The sequence below is a fragment of the Ostrea edulis genome, chromosome 6, assembly GCF_947568905.1.
Source record: "Ostrea edulis chromosome 6, xbOstEdul1.1, whole genome shotgun sequence".
NCBI classification, from domain to species: Eukaryota; Metazoa; Mollusca; class Bivalvia; order Ostreida; family Ostreidae; genus Ostrea; species Ostrea edulis.
Window position 1 is genome coordinate 46,957,096 of NC_079169.1, and position 19,102 is coordinate 46,976,197.

Genomic DNA, 19,102 nt, shown 5'->3' on the forward strand with positions numbered 1-19,102 from the left:
ACCCTCACAAATGTTTACTGCTATATCACCCTCACAAATGTTTACTGCTATATCACCCGCACAAATGTTTTAGTCGGTCCCATATACTCTTACATGTATGTTTAACCTGTTTAAATTTCCTTCATGCAGCATTCATACATTGTAACTTTAACAATAATTTACATACTGTAATTATTAGATCTGATAGTACCTAATGACTAATTAACAAGATTCCGAAACATGATAAACGTGACAAACTCCTATTTGACAGGCGATTAACGTAATAAATTTAATTAGTCCATTGTCTACAAGCCGGAAAAATATATTTCAAATGAATCTGAAGCATCAAGGCATATTTCATAATAATGAATATGTTGTTTCTCCGCCCAAACGTAAGCGCATCGTAATATATAAGCATTAAGTAGCTGTTACACCGGTTAATTACTACAAACATTTTTCTCTTCGCGAGCTCAATCGAAAGTAGACAACCTGAACTTGTTTCTTTGGATTAACATGCTATGCTGACAGTCGCAATGTATAACAGTTTCCATATCTGAACGTTTTGAAAGCTTTATGGTTATCGGTGATGATGATAATTTAGTTTGAAGAGTAAGAATATAGGTAAGTTATATATTTTACACATGTCTATATTAATGTATAGTAATTTCGTTTGAACTAAATTCTGGATTTTAAAGATCATTGATGACTCGCTTACATTGTATAGCAAACGTGTGTATGTGTTACTTTTTTCTTGCGGTGGTTGACATTTTTGTTGTTGTACTAAATGGATCATATGGCTGCAAAAACCTAAGTTTACACCAGACACTCCACAACTACGCGTAAGAATCTACTCCACGCAATATAAAAGGAAATATATTCTATAGGGGTATGCCGTGTCAACCGTTGTAGCACTCAGACCACGTCGTCTAACTATAAACCCACGCCGGAGACGCTGATGAAAGGTGCTTAATGGTCCAAGTGTGACGTTTCATTATTGCAATCAATAGCTGCCAACAAGGAAACACCTGGAGTGAACTGTTTTATTTCCAAATAAGACAATATATAAAAACACTTTCCTTCCAAAAACCATTTTGTGATGGGAACTTCGACTCGTGAAAGAAAATTTCATTTGTAATACTATCATAAAGAATATCGTAAATAACTTCCGAACGCCAAAATGATTTGTACTTTCCATGCATAACAAGAAGTTTTATGAAATGTAAAAAAAAAAATCCAAATCATGCATTACATGTACATATTTCTAGTACATTTGGGTATAAACACGATATTACAATGCGCACTAAGCTTAATTACACATAAATGCTGAATCATATTCCCTTAAATTTATGTTTGTAGGTGTCTATAACGCCTTCATATACATGTTTATCTCTCACAAGTTGATATTTTTATGATTGGAAGGATTAGACAAGGACAACTACTTTGCCAATGACTGTTCTGAAGAATAATCAATGACATGCATTCACATGTACATGCGCATGTATCGATTTGCTTCGTTTTGTGTCACCCAAGGTACAGTAATAAAAAAAAAATGAAATATGAAATCATTTTGCTTAAAAGTTCTGTAACAACTTATTTTTAAATTTCTGAACGAAATCCTTGTTTTTCTCATTCAAAGGTGTTTGTATTAATGACAAACATCCTCTGGGCCTATTTTGGCGTAAACACGAAGAAAACATCGTCCTTCGATGTGCCTTGAATATTTCTTATTACTGCATGACAAGACGTTATACCTCAAAAGCTTGTATTTAAGCTAATCCCAGAAAACTCGTTGACAACATTGTAAGTGGTCGTCTAAGACGCAAAAATGAAAACATGTTAAATGTTAGTTTTATAGGAACATTAAGGTTAGCTTATATGCCAATCTCACAACCTTTTGGAACACTTAATTGAATGTTCTGCCTATCGACATGCATTATATCTTCAATACGTAGGTCAGGGATGGGTTCAGTTACTTTGTATAATGTAAGATTTACATAGTTATATCACTAATGTAAATGCTTACTGCAATTATTTTTCGTAAAGTAATTGAAATTTTCATAGTAAATACACATATGGACAAGATTATAATGTACAGAAATAAACACAGCTTGTTACCATTGTCTTACAACTTGAATTAAATAGTTTCATTAATCACAACATATAGTCGTATCGGTAACTTGAAAATTTCAAATCAAACTGTTCATGGAAGATACAATGAAACAAACCAAAATGTAGCAAATATTTTGCACACAATATGAAAATGAATTATTTCATTATACTAATGTGTCCATAATTTAGAAAATTTTGTAGACATTTTCTCAAAAACGTTTAAAATGTTAATAACTATTGCATTTAGAAAAGTTATGAATAGATCAGGCAAACACACATGTACTGATTACAAACACACATATACTGATTACAAACATACATGTACTGATTACAATTACACATGTACTGATTACAAACACACATGTACTGATTACAATTACACATGTACTGATTACAAACACACATATACTGATTACAAACACACATATACTGATTACAAACACACATGTACTGATTACAATTACACATATACTGATTACAAACACACATATACTGATTACAAACACACATATACTGATTACAAACACACATGTACTGATGACAATTACACATGTTCTGATTACAATTACACATATACTGATTACAATCACACACGTACTGATTACAATTACACATATACTGATTACAATTACACACATACTGATTACAATTACACATATACTTATTACAATTACACATGTACTGATTACAATTACACATATGCTGATTACAAACACACATGTACTGATGACAATTACACATGTTCTGATTACAATTACACATATACTGATTACAAACACACACGTACTGATTACAATTACACATGTACTGATGACAATTACACACGTACTGATTACAAACACACATGTACTGATTACAATTACACATGTAGATTACAATTACACATATACTAATTACAATTACACATATACTGATTACAATTACACACGTACTGATTACAATTACACATATACTGATTACAATTACACACGTACTGATTACAATTACACATGTACTGATGACAATTACACATGTACTGATAACAATTACCCCGTCCCTAATGTAGATTAATTTACTCCTTGTTTTGATCACGCACTGTTACTACTGCCGAATATGGCGTGACTTCTTTCTATAGATATTTTAAAATCATTATTATTCATGATCGCCTTTGTGGTAAAGCATTTTGTCCAATAAAATAGATCTGAGATAGAAAATTGATTTATTTTCTATTTAATTTCTTCGTAAGTTGACAAGAAAAGCAATCAAATCTCTTGCAGGCCGATTTTATTTCATTATCTCCTGACGTAATAATTATATCTGGCTTTAAAAGTTTAGGTTATTTTTTCAAAATTCCTTTTTCATTTCGAAAAAAAAAATGCCGAAAGACTATACTGTACAATTTAATCAAAGAACCAAGGAGGACAAAATACACTCGCGCACATGTATGTACAAAGCTTGAGAAATTGCACGTATTCTATAACTGTTCATGGATAAAAATTTCGTCTTATATTACTCATTGATTTTTATTCATCTTTGTAAGCATGAACTTAGCGGTGGTGATATACGTTACTATGTCCCTATGATGACACGTCCTTCATTAAGCGAGTCAGACAATGGGCTGGATTCATCCGCATTCCAAGTAGAATATAAAATTCCTATATATTACCATGCCTATATTTTACTCCCTGGGAAAAAAATGAACTTTGCTTTGTTTCATGATTGTAATATGTTGGTGTGGTATTCAGCAGGAAATTCTGTTTAGTTTTGTCTCACTTCATTTAAACCACTCATTATTGAGAGTAAATAAATCAAGTTCTTTAATGCGTATGGTTTTTCTATTGCACCGTTAAAACACAATTTTTGCAGCATTTTTATGAACATAAAGGGAGTCTCTCTGAAAAATGTCTCTCCTTGGACACCATATCAATACGTCGTTGACTTATTCCACATAACTGACAACAGACAGAGCACCTCATGATTGATCGAACAATTCCTGTCAATGAAAGATGGTCACTTTTTGGGCACAAACAATGAAAGTAGGCCAGTACAAACTCTCTCTCTCTCTCTCTCTCTCTCTCTCTCTCTCTCTCTCTCTCTCTCTCTCTCTCTCTCTGATTGTAATTATGGAGGGTTCTGAATTTCCATTAAGAGTTACTAATGATGATAATGAATAAATGAGTAAATAGGTTTTGTAATAATAGGTACGTTGTACATTATTGTAAAAACTGTTTTATTACATTGAAAGTAAACTAGACATTGATATACATCGTAAAGTTCCTCTCGCTACTTTTAGTGAAGTTTACTAATATTCTCGTATACCTTATTCGACGTTTAGGAAAATTCATTTTACATTGGTTAGGTAAGTCTTTTAAGATTGCTAAATGATCCAATTAAGGACAAGCTATCCAAAGTTGCACTAAATTAATTTCTTAATTAAAGCTATCGTATTTTTATATTAGGGGCTGACTTTTCATTTGTCAAACATACTTTAATTTAGGCTCCACTGAATCTGCTTAACATGAATAACAAACAAGAAATTTTGATGAGAATCCCGTATACAACAGCGGTTGCCATTACAATACATTTCACACCGAAAAGGCATTTATCTTTGTTGAAACAGGCAACAAATGAAGGTTTGTCTTTAAGCTTAAAAAAGCCAATGACCTATATATTTCTTATTGCTTTTTCAGATATACCACAATTATGTTACATTTATGTGTTATATCAGATACGTCCCATAGTCAAACCAAAGATATCTCGCTCAGAGCAGGAAGTAAGAAATGTGGTGTATCAGATTCTTTCCATAGTCAAATCAAAGATATTCTCTCGCTCAGAACAGAAAGTAAAAACAAAATAATGCATAGTAACATGAATATCATGCGATTCGTGCAATCTGCGGGTTAAAACAACAAAAATGGAGTTTGAGGAAGCATGTGGACCCAAATCTGTAGTATGCAACGGTGATTGTAACATTTCTGCCATGATTTGATGTAACTGTACGTTTTGGACTTTGGATCTTGGTTAAAAGTTTAAATCACACTGCTTTTATCTTTATCTATTTATTTATTTATTTTGGATTGTTATTATTAAAAGTGGTTCAATATTTTTTTGATTTTGCAAATTTGAATAACTAACATTTACAACATTGAATGGTATATTGATGGACAACCCTTGATTAGAAAATACCAGAATACGACTCAAGTGAGTGCTAAAATCGTGGTCTTTAGGAACAAAATATCTATAAGGCTGAGAACAATATAGATATGATGATCTCATAATTATCTGACAATAGAATCTTGATAAATCACAACATGTACTAAAGTTAACGTTATTAAGAGAATGTATCCGACCTTGATAAGAGTGCACGAACATTAATAACTGTGCTTCACAAATTTTCCTAGTGGCAGCCTTATTACTATGTTTCGTATTTCAAGGAATAGAACAACGACATCAATTCAGTTTGAAAATACTTCAGCGCGCAGTCCGATATTGTCATCTTTCTTTTTGATACAGTCTCTGTCATCTTAAATACATAAATAGACAATTAAAGATGCTTACTGATGTATGTAAATATTGACTAAAACATTTAAGCATACACGATGATCAGTGATTCACGTACGATGGTTGTCACCGATACTTTTTCTTTAAATTTGAAAAAAATGTATCAACGAATTTTTATTTCTATTATTTTGTGGTCAATAATATCCATGATCATTTCTATGAACTTCAGTTTAAAGTAATGCGAATTTGGATATACAGTATATATGAAATTAAATATGAAACGGACATTTGTCAAATTATCTGTATCCGATCTGACATTACAATTACATGGATGACTTTGGAAAATTTCGTATTTTCGTTCGCGCAAATTACAGATACCATTACTGATCGCATTATGCGCAAATTAAGTTACAATATGAAGATAAATGAATTTGGTTTGTAAATAAGTCTAATCCAAAGTTTTCATCACCCTAACTCTTGTTTGGATCAAACAATTACGCTAGATACTGATAACATATAAAATACGAGCGTGACAGTGATGTGCATGGGACCATTACGTATGGAAGGCATATTTCAAATGTTAGAAGACCACAAGGAATACCATCTGTGGATTGGGTAACCACTTGTTTAACATAAAATAAACACATTCAGGTCATGTAGGTCTCAACGGTGGAAATTAAGTGTCACCTCGGCCACTAAAAATTGAGCGACTAATTAATAACCCAAGAACATGTATAACGTGACGAAGGAAACGCTTGGTCGGGAAAAATATGTATTCAAAGCATCTGAGAAAATCATTTAACCAGCAAGTGAAGAGCCTTTACCAACGGTGTAACGACTTATGTTACTAGATTCCTTCGCTTGGTGTTACAGTCCTTCAAAATATGAGATACTCTAATTGTGAAAGATTACTGTTATGCCATAGTTGAATATTTATTAACTAGCTGAAGCTCTTTGTAGTTTTAGTTGCCGTGACTCTGCAGTCACATCATCCCACTAATCTCCCCTTTGAACGGTTAAATGTCGAAAAGTTAGTGGAGATTTATGCGACAGGAGGTTTTTAAACAAAGACCAAATTTTCACGGTTCATAAACAGGTGCTTATATTAGTGTCAGCTGAAAAAAAAATCTTGCTTCTGTACGTTGAATCTTTAATTTGCGCATGAGCTATGCACGATACATATAAGTCTGTACGTGTAATGACAAATATCAGACATCATAGACACGCTAATCCTATTCAGAAGAGTATGGGTTATTTCTGAAAATACACGAGGATTTGAACTACGACTCTTCACGCAGGCATACTTCACGAAACGCATTATTTCAAATATGAAGAGTGTTTCTTACATATTTATATTCTATAGACTTTCATTTCTGTCAGGATTCCCAGCCAGTGAAATACCGGTAGACGTACTAGTGCTATATTTATTAAGATTAATACGCGCATTGTTTACAGCAGCAACGCATTCATTAGGGAATGGTTATCATTACAATTTGAGGGGCCTCCGTGGCCGAGTGGTTAAGAGCATCGCGCTCAAAACCACACGGCCTCTCACCTCTGTCGGCGCGGGTTCAAATCCCCCTCGCACCGGTAAGTGAGAAAGTTTCCCGGTTTACTTTCGGAAGGTCGGTGGTCTCTTTGTACTTAAAACGTCGCTTGTGATAATCAGATATAATAGCTAAGACGTATAAGAAGAAAAAATCTCTTGCTGTGACCTTCAATGCGACATTTAGATACATCGACGACGCTTTATCTATTAACAATAATAATTTTCATTCATATGTCGATTCAATATACAGAGTCGTCGACTTCTGCTTCATACTTAGATATTTTATTGAAAGTAGATATTAACGGCAAACTAACAACTCAGCTTGATGACAAACGGGATGATTTCAGCTTCTCCATCGTCAACTTCCCATAGGAGGCTACTACAGACAAACAAGTTGATGGTGCAGGGGTTTCAACAGTCTCGTTTAAAGTCAGCATTTCGCAAATTCTATGGTCGTTTTTACGATCTAGTTTGCCTATGCAACCTATCATTGGGTCCAATGCTGTCTGACGTGTTTCATACCGATTGTTAGACCGTTTTGACTTACTGGTATTGTCTACGGATAACTTCATTTATCTGATCAAGATATAGGGCTCATGGCGGGTGTGACAGGTCGACAGGGGATGCTTACTCCTCCTAAGTACCTGATCCCACCTCTGGTGTGTCTAGAGGTCCGTGTTTGCCCAACTCTCTTTTTTGTATTGTTTATGCAAGGTGAAGATAACGAACAGTGATCAATCTCATAACTCCTACAAGCAATACAAAATAGATAGTTGGGCAACCACGGACCATAGGAGTTATGAGTTTGACCACTGTTCGCATCTTCACCTTTCAGGAAATAGATGTGAAATTTAATCAAATTAACATCATTATTAACGAATTGATAATGAAAATCTTGAATGCATTAGAAATAGACATATTTGAAACCAAACAGAAAAACTCTTTTCTATTTCAAATAGATTTTTAAAAAAATGCAATTACTATATTGTGTAAAATAATAAATGCTTTAATCGATTGCTGTAAGTGTTTTTCATACATGTCCAATAAGCTTATAGGAAATTGTAACTATGAACACGTATTGTAACTATGAACACGTATTGATACTATGAACACGTTTTGTAACTATGAACACGTTTTGTAACTATGAACACGTATGGTAACTATGAACACGTACATGTATTGTAACTATGAACATGTATTGTAACTATGAACACGTATTGTAACTATGAACACGATTTGTAACCATGAACACGTTTTGTAACTATGAACACGTATTGATACTATGAACACGTATTGTAACTATGAACACGTATTGTAACTATGAACACGTTTTGTAACTATGAACACGTATTGTAACTATGAACACGTTTTGTAACTATGAACACGTTTTGTAACTATGAACACATTTGAGCTGTAATGTTCTACGTGTACCTACACTGTTTTGTAGTGGCTGTCTTTATACAATTTTGAGGATTGAATCTTGATTTTTCAAATTTTTACATTTTAGTGTTTAGAAATATTCTTATCTAATGCTTCTATCTATTCTTACGCTATGATCTTTTTCTAAAATTGACAGATGAGGTCCTAGGCCAATTGATTGCTTTTAATCGTAGAGTATTTAACTATCACTGCTACTGTCCATTGTCTAAAAAATATAATGATAATGCAAATGCAGCTTTAGGTGTATTTTAGACTGTACGAACAAAAGGATGATAGCACAACATTGTTTTTAAAAAATCAGTTCAAAAGCTTGAAGAATAGCAGGAATGAAGTTATAAATGAGGTGTCTATGAGGGAGAATAAATGCATATAGCATTCTAAATCCGAGTCATGGAGATTATGGAATCCGAAATTTCACAAACAAGGTTTATATGCATCTTTCAATGGTTTGATTATGAAATATATGTACAAGTGTACAATATTCACAGGTGTTTGAATAAATTATGAACATTTATATTTCTCTTATTAACATACATAATCAAAACACCAATCCTATCACATAAACAGATTCTCATACATGTATTGTCAATATTTGCCTGGAATCTTTTTCCCTTCAACTCACCTGGCGTAAATTTCAATAGGTACGACGTAGGCATTGTCTGATTAATAAAGTCTGGGCGGCCTATCACACTTCACCAGATCTCGCTAACTCCTCCGTGTCTACAGTGCTTCATATCAGAGTTTGCCCCCAGTGGTGCTAGGTCATGTTGCTCGCTCCTTTTTATATCTAAATTGAAAGTGGATTAAGATTTTCAAACTAAGTGCAGATATTTGGTGAGTACATCATTAATATTTGATATCAATTTTCGTACACATTTGACAACTTAATCATTGATGTTGATAATTAAGTGCGTGCTTTATGACAGTATGATACGTGGATGTCATTCATACAAACTGCAAATGAAAACGAAGAAAAGATCATTTAAAGTATTTCATATAATTTCTAAAAACCTTACGTTTATAAAGAATGAATTTCATAATAGTGCATCAATATTTTTCTCGTTGAAAGAAGAATAAATTTTTATGGTTTCTTTTAATTATGTAAACGGACGATGTAATTCTCCGTAAACCATGATGTAAAATAGCCCAGGTGATGTTAATTTGATGTGATACAAATTGTTTTCGAGAACTGCGTGTAAATAAAGTTGATGAAGATCACATTACGTGAGCAGAATTCTAAAGAAAGCTTCTCTTCACACGTTATATCTTTATAGAAATATGTAACATATATAGAATAAAATATACTTATTTGGACCTATGATTAATTACAAAGGTCAGGCGTTTTTATTGTGTGTGAAAAATCTTAATTTCGACAGTTTCCGGATATCGAATGATGTAGGTACATTTTGCGTAACCTTTGAACAACTTTTATTAAATCAAACCTTCAATACGGGCGGATTGTCTAAATCTTAATGAATAAATCATTGATTCTGTGACCCAAGGCACACAAAGGTTTGTGTCATCCTCTGTATGCAGCAGGTAAGACTTGTCACAGCATTAGGCTTTATAGATCAAATACATTGTATGTACGCGAGTTGCAAAAATATATTTTGAAAAATGAGCAATCTCTTTATCAAATTGTATTACGCTTTCTTGAAATACCAATACAAAATATATAGCTACATAGGAATTGTAAAGTAAAACCATTATAGGTTAGTGTCAGTTATACATCGTGTTACTTCAAGTAAACGTAACGAATATATATAATATACGTCCCCAAAACCCTGAAGACAAATGATGTCACAGCAATAGTTCATTTTAATTATAATTCAGTTGTATTTAGAAACACAATTACAGTTCATTTTTTTTTTTTTTTTTTTTTTTTGCTGAATTACCACATGCCTATTTGTTGGTTCCTTTAGAATTTTATGCAATCACTCATCAATCATCTTTTATAGATACCTGCAAAAATAATATGATCGGAAATTCTTAAACATTATTTGCTGTCTAAATTGATGTGATTTATTGCGAAAACCGGGGTCTTTCAGAACGATTTCGTTTGTTGAAACTTACATTGAATAGAATTTCGTTCTCTTTGATATATAGTGAGAGATCACTTAAAACAAATGTGGTTTCTCAGTCATTTGAATAAAATGCAAGTTATATTTCTTATGTAAAATGACAGTTTCTGCTAATACGCGAGTAGCTTCAAAGGACTGAAGTTGATAAATCTGAGAGTGTAAAAGCAAACTGATTTATTAGTTTACCAACAACCTTGTTCGATGGGTGATTTGAAATCATCGAATACACAGGAGTATATAATAAATGTGACATTGTTGATTTTTTTATGCATTTTGTTCATCGACCATCAGATGTCTGTTGGCAGTTTCGCGCCACCAATACCTTGCACCTGGTAAAGACAACGGCGAAGGTTAAGGTGTCGTCCAGTGATTCTGTTGAGAAATCTGTCCTTTTTGGATATGATCAAATGACACTGGTTACTTATTTTTACATTGCATAAACTACAAGACCATTGAGAAGTATAGAAGTCCGAGGAAGTAAAAAAATAAAAATGTTTCCAAATGTCGATAATTTCGATCTCTATAGCTCACCAAAGAGCGATTTACATCATATATTGAAAATTCCTTAGCGTGATTTTTGGGGTGTAGATTTTGACAACGTCTTCATTACATTTACATTGTGAGTTCATGCTTCGTTCATCATTTCACATTTTTATTTTCTATTTGCTTAATTACACACCTTTTATCGTCACTTCATTTTCATTTGCATGCATAGACAATGCTGAGAAGCCTGAGGCAAAATGCACCAGATGTTGCTTTACATGCGCGAACATCACGTGACACAATAGGGCACCAAATCCTTTTTTGATATTCAAGTAAAAAGTCACCTTGATATCATAGCGTCAATCAGTTATGACCTCTAATCCCCAATTTACATGCTGTCATACGAAAACTATATAAAAAAATATTAATCAATCAAAATTGTTTCACGGCAAAGGCGATGCGCGTTATTGTCAAATTGTAAAATAGAAAGTACATTTAACTTTTGTCTTCTGGTTCAAGTTTCTGTAGAATTTCTTATCGTATTTCAGATATGACAATGCTGAGACTACGCAAGAATCTTTCTAAAGTTGGATTACTCTTTGTATTGTGCTGCAGTCTGGTAGATAGTGACTCTGATGTTGACGCAGGTACTACAGTAGATAATCAAGACGCTATGATAACACTTGCAACAACTGTGTCAAATTCCGCTAGCGATAATTCCCCATTAATACCTCCTTCGCCGAAAGAATATACAGAATATAACGAGGATGATGATATGTATCTTTTTGGAGATTACTTAAATAGTGTTGATGAAAAACAATCCGTATCAAGCCAGGACCAGCAGGCAGTTTCCTCAGTTGATGATGTGAAAACTGAAAGCACAGGAAAGGTAGAGACATCTAGCTACTATCCTGATTCATATATAGAAGATTCAGAGGAAGCCGATGATTTGGCGATGTATGCACCACAGAATGCGGTTGAGATAAAGGACATTGAGTCTTCTAATGGGAAAGAGATGTCAGGTGGATCAGACATTAGTGAAGCCAATGAAGACGTTTCATCGACCATTGAAAATGTCCACTCTGACAATGTGGGTGGTAGCGATAGTGTTTCTAGTAGTGAAGAATCTAGCAGCAGCGAAAGTTCAAGTGGAGAGTCAGATGATTCTCACAGTAAATCAGATAGTTCTGATGAATCAGAAAGCAGTAGCGATAGTGATGTTGACAGCGTATCTGGAGATGAGGATGAAACTGACGAAAACAACGATGTCATTGATATTGAAGCGGAGAATGAATTTCATCTTACTGGTTCTTCTGTAGATTCTAGTAATTCTGAAGAAGATTCATCTGGCGGAGACTCGAAGTCGAAAAAGAATTGCAAATGTAAAAAAGAGGGCGGTAATGAAGGGGACTCAGGATCAAAGGAAGGTAGTGACGGAACGGAAAGTGGAAGTGGCGAGGCTTCAAGTGGAACAAGCAATGAAAGCTCACCACGTGGTGGTAACGTCGGTGATGAAGGCGACTCCAGTACAGAAGAAGGTTATCACTCTTCTTCCAGCGAAGAATTCAGTAGCAGTGAAAGTAACGAGGACTACGAGAAACCCGGCATACCAGATTCCCCTAAACAGACTGTAGACCATGGATTAGATAAAGGTAACGAAGAATTTGTAAAATTCCTTCAAATGTTGTAACAATGCGGGCATTAAGATACTAAGTGACATTCAGTCATAATAAATATTTCTTTATCTAGATAGTATTATTTACAGTGTCGCTACAGTTTCTATTGTCAGTGAAATTAAAATCTTACATTATTTGAACATGGAAATCGCGAATATATTTCTTTATGGAAATATAAAAATACTAGGCGCAAATTCAATGCTGTGTGCAGTATTTCAATTGCATGGATTACGTATTTTAGACCAGTTTTCATATCTGACTATGCGTGATTAATGAAGTACGAAAGGTGACGGATTCATACATGTCCTTAATTGATAATGAAGAGACATGGTTTGCATGAAGCATATAATAATCGTATAGCAATATGCCTGCTCTTTCTCTATTGCATGCATCTTTCTTTCAGAGAAAAATGACTATAGTACTTCAATCCATCATTTCTTCACTAAAAAAACCAACACTGTGGTAAAGGTTGTGAATACACATTCTTCAAATACTCCATTTAGCCCATCGGGATCGGATTTATCTCGAAACTCTGACTCTCCTCCACTTCCACAGTCAAGCACTAGTCCGAACCCTACCTCTCCAAAATCATACTTTATCATCCAGTTGACCACTACACCACCACCAGTCGGGAGTGATCCACCCATCAACAACATTGAAAATAAGGGTATTCCTAAATGGTATGAAGATCTTCTACGCAAACGAGAGTATGTTGAACAGCCTGTTATACGTGACTACATTCTTACTCCTAAAACCTCCTTCTGGCAACCTCCTGATGTTGCTAAACCCCCAGACTGGCAAGATCAGAAAGAATGGATAAATATTAAAATCAACCTGGAAAAACCTGCACATTGGATAGATGATCCAAACTCCAACGGGAGTATTCCACGCTGGAACATTCCATATATCCCACCTGATTGGTTCAAGAGAAACAACGAAAAGACCACCACCCAACTTAATTTTGAGCTGACTACACCCGATCCCAAGATGGTTCATTGGTCGCCGAAGCCGGAGGAGCGCGACAGGACGACCCATATCCCAGAGTACCTTGCCAGGAAACGAGGTAAATTTTTATGCTGAGAATGCGGATAAACACTTTATTTCTATTGCAGGTAGACGAATATTGCACAGACAGAAACGATGTAATACAAAAAATGCATTCGGTAAACATTTACAAATTGCGTAAGAGTATACAACTGCATGTCCACTTTCTTCTTAGCATTTTGCATGTTTGCCCGATGAATAAATGGTATGCAATAGCTTTGGGTAGAACATTTTCAGTAGACACTTTTGACAGTCTTCTCGTAGCTGTTTGATTAATAGTATCTTGGAAGTTCTTCTGGAAGTCTGTGGTTTGCCTTATTGCGATCATCTCATTTTCACTTAACATGACCCCCCCCCCCCCCTATAGTTGATGGTATTTATAAGCATATTCTAATTATAATTCAAAATATCAGTCAAATAATACCCTTATGCCAGTAAATTGCATTACAGTTAAAATAATAAATCATGTGAACATTAACCACGAAACTTCTGAAATATTACAGCGCAGTTAGTTTATATGTACGACCGAAATTCTACAGAATAAACAAGTAAATTTATTTTTAAAATCAACGACATTGGTTATGTAGTCTACAAATAAATATTTACAAATCCTGTAGGAATATTCAAAGTTTCGTTCATAATGTGCTCTAGAAAACACCAAGGAAAGGCCATTACTTTAAGAAAAATTCATTATATGAACATGGAGAGTACATATAGTGTTCTACAAATTAATTCATGTGTGTTGAGCTCTTCAAATGTTGGACTAGATACGTTCTCGATTAAGGGATCGATCATTTGATGCCACTAAACATTACAACACTTATCGGTGATCTTTTGATATCATAAAATCACAATGACTTTGCTTAAATGCTATCTGTAAGTTGCAAAAGTTACATATAAGCAAATAACTATTTGTAACTCTCTCATAATACTTTAGCATAAGCAGAACCATGTTTTGAACTTTTAAGGTTAAGCAACAAGTTCAATCACATCAAAAAAGTGTTAGCTGTCACTTTCAGGAAAATTGATTAGTAATTTCTTTAACATATATTTCCTTTATAAGGATGATTTATGCAGCTTTGCTTTGATGTTTTTTCACAAAACATGTAATTATCATTTCATACCTGAAAAACAAATTAGAATACTTATCATTTACAGTTTGTGACAGAAAATTTGACATCGTGTTGGCGATAGATGGTACCGGAAATGAAAAAGACTTCGGGTACTTGAAAGGAGCTCTAGTGCAGCTCTTGGATCGTCTAATTATGGGAGAAAGTAAAGTTCAAGTTGGTGTGGTGTTGCTGGGTAATAATGATGGTATACAGATCCCTATTAGTGGAAATCGGTCAGAACTAGAAGATCAAATCGCAAGATTAGGTTTACCTGATGATAGCAACAGATATGATATTGGTAAATATAGAATTTTTTAAAAATATTTCAGAGCAACATTTGAATTACGAATGACCAATTAAAATTACCATGGAAGATTTACCCTTGATACTTATGTGTTTCATCCACAGCGCTGAAGTCGGCTGGGGAACTTGTTGCTAGAGAGGGCAGGGGTGGAGTTCCAAAGGTTGTGATCATGATTGTAAACGGTAAATCTCGATATGAATACCATACTCGAATGGAAGCAGCACGCCTTCACCGAAGTGGAATATCTGTCTTCACCGTCGGTGTGGGCTACAATACCAATGAGGAAGAGTTAAAAACCATATCCTCTAGTCAGAACGAGATTATCCGAGTGAAGAACTACATCCATCTTGTTTACCTAATGACAGGGTATGTCCAACTGTTTTGCAATGTGGAGGACAACTATCTAACTCCGCCCACTCTTGCTCCACCTCAACAAACAGCAAAGCCAAAAGCCAGAATAGTCGCAAAATTAACAACAGATGTTATGTCCGAACCAAGTCCCGAAAAAGCAAAAGGTAGTTTTTCATCTACGAATCAGAAGCATGCATTTAGAACATGAACAGTCTTTTAATACCATATTAAAAGTGAAACTAATATTTAATAAACTTTCATATTATTTTTCAGTACTCTGTGAGGGTTGTAAAATGATCAATGGTGCTGGATTCAACAGTCACCTTAGCGAATGTGACTTATTTGTTCATTGTTATTTCGGAGAACTGGGTCTGCGAGCAATCATTCGACGATGTCCTGTTGGACAATTCTGGAATCAAACCATTCTATCCTGTCAATATTCAGAACGAGCATATTGTCCGATGGGTAAGTTTTTCTTATATTCCGAAACAGGTTAACATTTGGAAGAAATGAATACTGTCAATGACATTGCATAAATATGTGATGCCATATTAGTTTTTGTCTCTTTCTCAATCCTATATAGACCGTTGCAGCCATATGCGAGAGTGGGAGTACGAAGACCCAGAGAATTGTCGCTCATATTGGGAGTGCTCAAATGGCCTTTCAAGGGGAAAATGTTGTAGGTATGGATATCATTACGTCAAAGGTGATGGCTGTATCAGAGACATTGACAACACTTGTCGAAAAAGCTGCCCAATGGATTCACCTGTGGATCTTAATTCCAATGTAAACAGTAAGTATTCTAATAGAGGATACACCTAGTGTTGTAATTTTTTTGGATTTTCATCGCCGTTGATAAATGACAGTTTATTCCACAACATTTAATTCACTTGATGATGATAATGATCGCAATTCAAAATTTTTTCTTTAGCTCCAACTAAATCATGCGATAAAATTCCAATTGCTAATGACAAGAAGAACTACCAACAGCTATCGCCAGGGACTGGATATGTTACTATGCCATGCCCAGAGGGGACACAGTACAATGAAAGACTGTGTACTTGTTCTGTACAGGGGCCCGATTATCCTACCTTTACTAGCCCTTACATTCAAGAACCTGCTGTAGGTAAGTTTATAATGACGTGACAACCATACTGGATTTATTGCAGCATGATAAGGAAACAAATTATATATATATATATATATATATATATATATATATATATCCACAAGTAGTAGTATAACAAACAAAAAAACCACAATGTCGAGAGAGTATATTCGACTTCGACTAGTTTCTTCAATTCTTCAGGATTAAATATACTCCTGAAGAATTGAAGAAACTAGTCGGAAATATGTATGTACCCTATCGGCTTTGTGATACCATATATATATATATATATATATATATATATATATATATATATACTCGAACGATTTTGATAATCATTTCAACTCCTCTTTGAACACCTATTCAGCAAAAAGTTCGTATAACAGGTTGCACACCCGAGGTGAAATTGGACTTCAGTAGTGATGTCAGAGATATTTCCGGAAAATGGACATACATAAACAACCTAGGAGTAGAAGTTGAGAATGGAATGGCACTCTTTAACGGGAACAGTCGACTGCTGATACCCAGGTTCACGAATGTTGACTTCGGAAAAACCTTTGTGATCCGCCTTCGATACAAGGAACTGGAGAAATTGAAATTCAACGAATCTCAGGCATTGGTGAACAATGGTGACTGTGGTGATTTTGGATCCGTCCAAATATTTACCAAACGAAATTCCATCGGATACGTTGTAAAAACAACGGAAGAGCCTAATCACGTTTCCCTACAACGCCATAAACCGGTAGTTGTCTGATTGTCAATACAATATCTTCATCTAACTGAATATCATGATATTTAGAATATGTTTTTAAAATAAACTTCTTTATTTCTAGCAATCAAAGTGGAAGGATATAGAATATATTGTGTCAGATCAAAAGTTTGAAGGTATCTTAAATGGAGTACACGCGACCAAATGGTCAAAAGGTATGTGCATAATATGGTACATGTAATCCATCAAATTCCAATTCTGATTTCATATGATGTCAACAGTGATAGTTCGTATGAAGTAAGCTAATGATTTTCATTTATGTTTAGGTTCAATAGAATCACGACAATGTGCTCTCCAAATCGGCTTTGGACATGGCTATAATAACTTCAGAGGGCACTTATCTATGGTGAGTAATCCGACATACTATATACATTGTTACTGTTATTTTTCCATTTCAAAAAACTTTATATATGCTTACGAGTTTTTTCTTTAATCTAGAATTAGAAAAATACGTGTGTTTTTCTTTTAAGAATAATTTTCAATGAAAATAATATAAACAAAACAAGTACTGAATTCATACCCGAACAACTAGCCTAATTTCTGCCCATCGTCAATAGAGGATATATAAGTGCTTTTCCTAGACTGTCCATGTTCTATTTTAGTGTATTGTTTTGACATGCATACATAATTATTTTGGGGATTCTCAGTCGATGATGATGATTTTTATGGGCACGTCAAACACAATGTTATGCTGATATTTGACACCATTGACAAACAAGTAAAACGTTTCTGCATACTTTTCCTTATCACCAATCAACTGTGTCAATCGATAAAAACACTGACAATCACAAACATTTCACGTCAGTAATAAACATAGGCACGGCCTGTATAACAACGTACATAAATTTGTTTCGTCTACAACCAAATGAAATTGTTAATCATTTTACGTATGTAGAGAAATAAATTAGATAAGATAGATCCTAGTTTACAAATTAATACATTTTTGTGTGCATATACATATATTAAAATCATTCGGCAAAATAACACTATATACAAACTAACCAGCATCTAATCCATAATTATATATATTGACAAATGTTTTTATTTTGCTTTGTACAAAAAGGCAATGTAATGATGTCTCAACAGACTTCTCTCTCACTCACTTTCTATCTCTAGATAGAGAGAGAGCGTATATTATATATATATATATATATATAGAGAGAGAGAGAGAGAGAGAGAGAGAGAGAGAGAGAGAGAGCAGTGTATATATCAAAATCAAACCTTTCACCAATTTATTTCTGTTGTTATATATTCGGACATTAGAAATCACAACGCAATAACTGTCTGAAGTACAAACTGAACTAAAATATTTTATTTTTCAGTTGGAAATCTATCTATGCAAACCAGAGAAACCTATGAAGTATTCTTGATGACCTCACATCCCTTACTATAACAAGAAATCCAGAATTTAAAGAAACAGCCCATCTTATCTTTGCTTTAGGATCACTGGGCATACAAGCAAAGCACATCATTCAAAGTGCTTCTGGATTCCAATCTTCCAAATGACATTTAAAAGAAATCCTCCTCGCTTTCAGCATGTCGTTTCACACACGCAAAACAAGCCAATTTATTTACTCAAAAGCAGCTTCGTTTTACTGTGTATATTGAAATACATTG

At 34.3% G+C, this 19,102-nt stretch overlaps 1 protein-coding gene across 2 annotated transcripts in view; it reads left to right on the forward strand.

Moving 5' to 3' along the window:
• The first annotated feature begins 418 nt into the window (after nt 1–418).
• Nucleotides 419–19,102, forward strand: part of LOC125647887 (uncharacterized) — a 19,116-nt gene continuing 432 nt past the window's right edge. Inside the window, exons 1-12 of one of the 2 annotated variants that reach the window (XM_048874722.2) lie at nt 419–600; nt 11,670–12,773; nt 13,201–13,860; nt 15,000–15,251; nt 15,362–15,772; nt 15,882–16,073; nt 16,192–16,401; nt 16,540–16,734; nt 17,103–17,458; nt 17,550–17,640; nt 17,752–17,831; nt 18,808–19,102. The exon at nt 18,808–19,102 is cut by the window's right edge and continues 432 nt beyond it. In XM_048874722.2, coding sequence (XP_048730679.2) covers nt 11,672–12,773; nt 13,201–13,860; nt 15,000–15,251; nt 15,362–15,772; nt 15,882–16,073; nt 16,192–16,401; nt 16,540–16,734; nt 17,103–17,458; nt 17,550–17,640; nt 17,752–17,831; nt 18,808–18,855 — 3,597 coding nt within the window. In that variant the 5' untranslated portion in view covers nt 419–600; nt 11,670–11,671 and the 3' untranslated portion in view covers nt 18,856–19,102. Of the gene's footprint in view, nt 601–9,246; nt 9,392–11,669; nt 12,774–13,200; nt 13,861–14,999; nt 15,252–15,361; nt 15,773–15,881; nt 16,074–16,191; nt 16,402–16,539; nt 16,735–17,102; nt 17,459–17,549; nt 17,641–17,751; nt 17,832–18,807 lie in introns of those variants that run through there. The other variant, XM_048874721.2, reaches the window with a different exon arrangement.